General features: G+C 56.7%; 1 protein-coding gene across 4 annotated transcripts in view; it reads left to right on the forward strand.

The window, feature by feature from the left end:
- RPH3AL (rabphilin 3A-like (without C2 domains)) overlaps positions 1–7,416 on the forward strand; it is a 153,295-nt gene that overhangs the window by 121,087 nt on the left and 24,792 nt on the right. For all 4 annotated transcript variants that reach the window (XM_011999600.1, XM_011999598.1, XM_011999597.1 and 1 more), the window contains one exon: positions 1,654–1,828. In XM_011999600.1, coding sequence (XP_011854990.1) covers positions 1,654–1,828 — 175 coding nt within the window. The remainder of the gene's footprint in view (positions 1–1,653; positions 1,829–7,416) is intronic.

Genomic DNA, 7,416 nt, shown 5'->3' on the forward strand with positions numbered 1-7,416 from the left:
AGACGCAGACCTTTCTGCTCCTGTGGGAGAGGCTGTCCCATCTGAGAAGCCCTCAGAGAAGAGCTTCCAAGGGCTGTGCTGTGGCCCAGCCCGGCTCTCCCTCCAGCCTCTGTTGGTCCCCCCTGGAACCCTGAGCAGAAGGGACAGGAAGGAGGCAGGCAGGTGGCATCTTGTGAACACCTTCTGGGTGCCGTGTGCTCTGCTGAGCACTTCCAACTTTCTCAGAAGCTATCACATTCAATCAATTTAATCAATAAGGAAACTTAGGCTCAGAGAGGTAAAGTAACTCTCTCAAAGCCACACAGTGAGTGTGGAAGCTGCCATTGATCCAGCCTTGCTTCCAGGGACAGCAGGAGTGGGGAGCCTGGGTGTCCGAGCCGGGGGTGGTGGAGGAACAGAGGGACCCCTCAGAGCCCAAGGGGTTATGCGTCCCAGACCAGAGCACCTCCCACCCTTCGAGTTCAGGGTGGGCATCCCTGGATTCCTGGGGCTCTGCCCGCCTTTGGGAATGTCTGGCCAGGTTTAGGGTGACTCCTCACCACTTCCCCAGGGCGGTGATAAAGGGATGCTCTGCACCTGCTTGGGCCCTGGCGGGTACCCTCTGACCCATCTGGCTCTCAGAGTTCCTGGGGGCCACATGGGGTCAAGAGGGGCTCCTGGGAGGCTCAGGACCCAAGGAGGACGGAACTGAGGCAGGAAAGAGGGTGGAGAGTCAGTGGCTGTGCCCTGGGGGCAGCCCGAACAAGCCTAGAGCTTTGTGGCCACTTCTGAGCCCCTCTCCCAAGGGACGGTGACAAACACGGCGAGAGGGGGTGACTCGACGAGAGGGGACTTGGGACAGCTGAGGAACCGTGCGTGTTGTCCTTGAGAAGCTGGGGGTCTGGGCATGGCACGAGGAGAGCTGGGGGCTGGGGAGGTGTCTGCAGGACCTCGCGGCTGGGAGGGTCCGCCCCGTGCAGCCCTGTGCCTCGGGCCAGCAAGAGAAGGTGCCCGGGAGGTCAGCTGGCGGGAAGGAAGTGCCAGTCACTGGCAGATCTAGTGGAAACTCAGCAGTGCCTGGTGGCTTGTGGGCTTCCTGTCACTAGGAGTTTTCCAGCAGGAGCCGGACAGGCCTGGGGATGGGCAGGGGCCTGACTAGGCAATCTCTAGGATCCCGCGTTGTGGAGGATACAGACGGCAACAGTGGTCAGTTTTCACAAACATTTCTCACATGCCGGGCCCGTACGGAGGTCCCTGCTCTGCAAGAGAGAAGCAGGAGGACGTGGACTTGTCTTCAAAGCAAGCGTAGACCCAGGTGCAGTGGTCCCAGCTGCTGAGGAGGCTGAGGCAGGAGGACCGCGTGAGCCCAGGAGGTGGAGGCTGCATCACTGCACTCCAGCCTGGGCAACAGAGCAAGTCCTCAACTCTAAAATAAGGGAGAGAAAGAGGTAGAGAAAGAAGGTTTGGAGAGTTCATGGGACTTAGCTCCTGGTTGTCCTGAGTCCTGGGAAGGTGAGTGACAGCCCAGCCCATCAGCCGGGGAGGGCAGAGCCAGCGTTCCCGCTCCCACTCTGCGCCTAGCTCTCCGCGTCCTGCCTCCCGTCATCTGGGCCAGGAGCAGGAGGGGAGACTCCTCTGTGTCCTGTGCCCCAAGCAGCTCTCTCCCCCACGCAGGTCTGGAAGAGGTCGGGGGCCTGGTTCTACAAAGGGCTCCCCAAGTATATCTTGCCCCTGAAGACCCCTGGCCGAGCTGATGACCCCCACGTCCGACCTTTGCCGGTGGAACCCGCAGAGCGAGAGCCCAGAGGCTCCGAGACCGGCCGCATCTACACGTGGGCCCGAGGAAGAGGTAAGTCCCCTGTGCGTGTCTCCCAGGACGGCCTGTAACGTCCGGCAGATCGCAGGCACAAGGCCAGTCCCCGTACCCTCCATCCACGTGGCTCATTCTGGGGACGCGTCCCTCCTCGTGCCCTCAGCTGCACACCTTCTCCTGAGTGAGCAGCGGGGACCTCCAGCCGGTGATGTTCACTCTGTACAGGGGAGCGGCCGGAGGGCCCACGGGGGGCACCTTCACATACAAGTTCTGGTCTGGGGGCGAGGGTGCCGTGAGCGGCACTCTGCATCGTCACAGAAATGGGACGTCAATTGAGATTTTTTGCAAAGTGTAAAACCTGCATCCTTCCCAGGCGGGCCCTCACCCTCTCTTCCTGGCGCCTGTCTTGTGTCTCAGTAAGGGAGGACTCCTGGCTTCCTGGCCCTGATGAGTAAGGTGACTTTGTGCCCAGTGCCCCCGGGCCTTCTGGTGGCTGCACTAAGGTGCGTGTGTCCCAGGCGGCCTCCCCACCTGGCGATGATGGTGGCACCTGGTTGTGGGCCGCTCTCCGCAGTTTTCATGACGCTTTGATGTGTGTGGTTTTATTTTCAAAGTTCCTGTCTCACAGCAGGCTCGGAAGGTGGACAGGGCGGTTATTTAACGACTGCGTTTTACAGACGGGTGTACCTGGGGCTCAGAGGAGAGGAGGGACTCTCTCAGCAGGCGTGTGGCCGAGCTGGGATCCAAGGGCAGGCTCTCGCCCTCTCTGGTGTCCGGGTCCTCTTGCTCTGAAGTGCTCACGTTTCAGCCGAATATTTGGAGTCTGAGGGTCTTAGATGAGACAGGCGGAGCGGGGACGGAGGCTCATTCGGATCACGGCTCATCTTGGAGGAATGGACCCGGGACAATAGAGCTGGTGGCCGCTGCTCAGGGACTGCGGAACATCTTGGTCTTTGGTTGTGACCTGACGTCTGACCATCTTTATGTCATTCAGGCTTTTTTTCTTGCTACAAAAGTAATGCGTGTTTAGCACAAACATGTGAAAGTTGTCCAGTGATGTATGCAGAAGTACAAATCCCTCATCCCTGGACCTCCCAGGTAGATCGGCGTCCGTTTGTCCTCAGCACCCCGGTGCCCTCGTAGCAGCCGCTCCTCGCTGGTCCTACCGGACGCCGTGGACGCCTCTGCGGCTGTGAATTCAGCCCGCGACATCGCTGCCATGCATAGACTTTTGTGGGGACCGTGGGATGCAGTGCAGTGTGGACCCAGCCTGGAACTGAGTGTCCGATTGGCTGGGGAAGGGGCGTCCTCCACCTGGTCCCTCTGCCTGCCACCCTCGGAGCCCAGGCTTTCCCTGCTGAGCCCTGAGGTCTGTCCACGTCCCGCAGACAGTGGGAGCAGAAGCTGGTGGACACCTGCGGGTTTAAAATGCTGCTTGGAGCCAGTAGAGCAGGGGAGGCTGAAGGCCTGTGGGGCAGCTGCAGCCTACGCCCCCCTTCCAGAGCTGTCACCGCCCCGGCTGCTCCAAGTCAGGGCACACGCACACGCTCACACCTACATACACACATCCATATAGACACATACTCACACACCCCCCACACACACAAACATCCACATCCACACACCCTCACACCTACACACACACCCACATGCACACACACTCACACCTACACACACACCCACATGCACACACGCTTACACCCCCACACATCCACATCCACACATGCTCACACCTACACATACATCCACATCCACACACCCTCACACCTACACACACACATCCACATTCACACACACTCACACCTACACACACACCCACATGCACACACACGCTCACACACTCGCACTCACACACACGCACACATTCACACGTGCACACACACTAGCTTTACACACACACTCCCATGCACATGAGCACACCCTGGGAGGAGCAGAGCCCCCTCCCCTCAGCCACGCAGATTGGCCTTTTAATTTCGTGGGCGAGGAGGGCAGGGGCCCCCACTCTTGCAACAAACACTGTTTATTAACTGACTTTGCTCAGAGGCCAGGCCAGACAATGCAGAGGCTCCCTTGTGTGAACTTGTGATCCCTCCAAGGCACCGACTGCAAACCCCCTCAGGACCCTCCGTGCCAGGCTCTGTGCCACGCACATCGCGGCCCTGTGGTTGTCCAGTGACCCATGTGATGTGTGTCAGCCCCCGGGCAGCAGGGCGGTCAGGGCTGGTGGCCAGGCTGCTCGGGGCGGCTCAGGAGGCATCTGTGGCCACGCGTGGGTGGAGGGGACACTGCCTGGGAGGCAGGAAGGAGGGAGATAGTTTCTGTGCCCAGAAGGCAAAGTGCCAGGTGTGCAGGGCGACTGCGGAGGACCACGCTTAGGGGATGGCTCCTGGCCTGCCTCTGGCCTGTTCCTGAGTGGCCGCGGTGTGCCCTCTGATTAGCCTGTGCCAAAGCCAAGGCGTGTGCCTTCTGACTGAGTGGTGCCTTGGCCATCCCAGACCTGGCTGTGTACCTGCAGGGGTACACGGGGTGGCTGCTGGGTGCCTGTGGGAGGCCAGATGACCCTGCCCGGCTGGAACTGTCCGTACAGCAGCAGTCCTGAGCCTGGGGGTGGGGCAGAGGCCTGCCCGGGGACTGGCCCTGCCAGCCCTTCTGTGCGTTTGTGTGATCCACAGGACCTCACGATAAAGTCCTTGGCAGCCTTTGCGGGGGGCTCAGCCTTGCCTGCCTCTAGGAAGCCCCCGTAAGCTGCCGGAGGCCGCTGCCTGACTGCCCTTTCCTTCTCAGGCTGGTCTCACAGCTGTCAGGCTCCGGCGGAAGACGGCCCTCAGCGGGCAGTGCTGGGAGACTGGCACGGGGACTGGGCCCGTCTGGTCTGCTGCTGACTGAGGACCCCACTGTTGTTTTTCTGCCCCTGAGAGTGGCATCCCTGCCACCACCCGCAGCCCCACCAGGCGGGCGCCCCGATGCCAGGCAGCTAGCTGGGCTCAGGGCTGCAGCTGTGTGCCGCGTCAGAGCCCGTCCGACAAGCACAACCCTCACGGCACCAGACTCAGCCCAAACTGTGCTCAAGGGGAAGCAGAGTGGCCAGCACTGAGGCGTGGTCCCCCAGCACCCTGGAAAGTCCAGGGGGGCAGCGCCGGGTCTGTCCTGAACAGGCCGATTCCTCAGCACATGGCAGGGGGCAGGCACCGGATAGATACTTGTTACACGAGTGAACAGACGAATGGACGAGCCGTCCACACTCCTGAATGCCTGAAAGGCCTGCGGAGCGGTTTTCATTGAGGCCGGCAGGCTCCTCCGGGTCGGGTCTGCTGGAAAGTCCCAGGAGATACTCAGAGGCTGTGAAAAGCTCCCTCTGCTCTCACCAGACGCTGTTCCTCCAGGGACACAGCATGGCCTCCTCCTGCCCCACAGCCCCTGTCACTGGCCTGGAGCCGATCCCAGCGCCAGCTCGCTCGCGCTCTCAGCCTCTCTCTAAGCCTCTTTGCCACCTCCATCCATCTCTCTCCCTCCTCCCTCCTCTCCCCGTCCCTCCCCCCCCCACATCCCTTAGGCTCATACACCTGCAGCTCCCAACTCCTTCAGCTTCTTCTCCCTGCATCCCAGCCCACCCCATTTTCTTTCTCATGCGCTGTTGGAAGAGGAAGGGTAACCAATGGATACTACGAGTCGTGAACTTTTCAACCCACAGAGCAATCGGGTGAAAAGCATTGACGTTGCTGAGGTGGGTTCCTTTTTCTTACTCCTTTAAGTAATGTTTGTTAATGGTTTTTCTTTTTCTTTTTCTTTTTGAGACAGTCTTGCTCTGTTGCCCAGGCTGGAGTGTAGTGGTGTCATCTTGGCTCACTGCAGCCTCCACCTCTCGGGTTCAAGTGATTCTCCTGCCTCAGCCTCCTGAGTAGCTGAGATTACAGGTGTGCACCACCAAACCCGGCTAATATTTGTAATTTTAGTAGAGACGGGGTTTCACCATGTTGGCCAGGCTGGTCTCAAACCCCTTAGCCTTAAACAATTCGCCAGCCTGGCCTCCCACAGTGCTGGGATTGGAGCGTGAGCCACTGTGCCAGGACTTTCTTTGTTTATTTTTAATTACATAAGAATACATGACATATTTTAGCAAGTTAATTCAAAAGGTGTATGAAAAAGAAAAATGTCTTCTCCCTCCCCTCATCTCCAAACCCTTTCTCTGTGTTCCTACAAACCTGTACTTGATAAAGGGGTGGGTTTTTTTTTTTTTTTTGGCTTTTGTTTTAGCAATAAAAATAGGCTCTCACCCATCCCTCTGCATGGTGCTTTCTTCACTTAAAAGAACATCATGAGCATCCCTCCAGGCCAACAGATAGAGATTTTACATTGTTCATTTTCATGGCTGAGTAAAATCCCACAATATAGTGTATTATAATGTGATTAATCACCTATTGATGGACATGGAGATCAATTTCTAGGTTTTTTTTTTTCACTTTTTTTTTTTTTAATTTTAGAGTCAGGGTATTGCCCTGTCACCCAGGCTGGAGTGTCGTGGTGCAATCGTGGCTCACTGCAGTCTTGACCTCCTGGGCTCATGTGATCCTCCTACCTCAGCACCCCCGGTAGCTGGGACTACAGGTGCACACTGTTGTACCCAGCAAACTTTTAAATTCGTGTGTTTTTGTAGAGATGGACGTCTCACTATGTTGTCCAGGCTGGTCTTGAAATCCTGAGCTCAGGCTGTCCACCCACCTTGGCCTCCCAAAGTGCTGGAATTACAGGCACGAGCCACCATCCTTGGCCAACAAGATGATTTTTTTTTTTTTTTTTTTTTGAGGTGGAGTCTCACTCTGTCACCAGGCTGGAGTGCAATGGTGCAATCTCGGCTCACTGCAAGCTCCGCCTCCCGGGTTCAGACAATTCTCCTGCCTCAACCTCCTGAGTAGCTGGGACTACAGGCATGTTCCACCACGCCCAGTTAATTTTTTGTAATTTTAGTACAGACGGGGTTTCACCATGTTAGCCAGGCTGGTCTCAATCTCCTGACCTCGTGATCTGCCAGCCTCAGCCTCCCAAAGTGCTGGGATTACAGGTGTGAGCCACCGCGCCCGGCCTAAAATGATTTTTAAATATTCATAAGGACACAAGTGTTCACAGGAGCATTATAACCAAAGAGTGGCAACAACTCATACGTCCATCAACTGATGAATGGACAGAATGTGGCGTAATCACACAGTGGAACGTTATTCAGTCATAAAAAGGAGGGAAGGGCTGATCCACGCTGTAATCTGGATGAACCTTGAAAACACCATGCGAAGTGAGCGAAGCCGGGGACAAAAGGCCACGTGGTGTGTGATCCGATCTCACGTATAAGAGCTGGCGGGAACAAGCCAATGCACAGAGGCAGAAGGTCGGTGGGTGGTGGCCAGGGCTTGGGGAGAACGGGGAGGGCAACGCGGGCACAGGGTTTCCCTCAGAGCTGATGGAAATGCTCTGAAACTAGATGGTGGTGGTTACACAAATGTGTGGCTACACGAAAAACCACTGGATTGTGTACTTTCTAGAGGTATATTTTATGGCATATAAATTATGTTTCAATTTTTAAAATTCGTAAGGTAGAGAATAGCTTAACAACAAAAATCATTTTTTTTTTTTTT

This window comes from Mandrillus leucophaeus, unplaced genomic scaffold (genome assembly GCF_000951045.1).
Source record: "Mandrillus leucophaeus isolate KB7577 unplaced genomic scaffold, Mleu.le_1.0 Scaffold6, whole genome shotgun sequence".
Taxonomy (NCBI): domain Eukaryota; kingdom Metazoa; phylum Chordata; class Mammalia; order Primates; family Cercopithecidae; genus Mandrillus; species Mandrillus leucophaeus.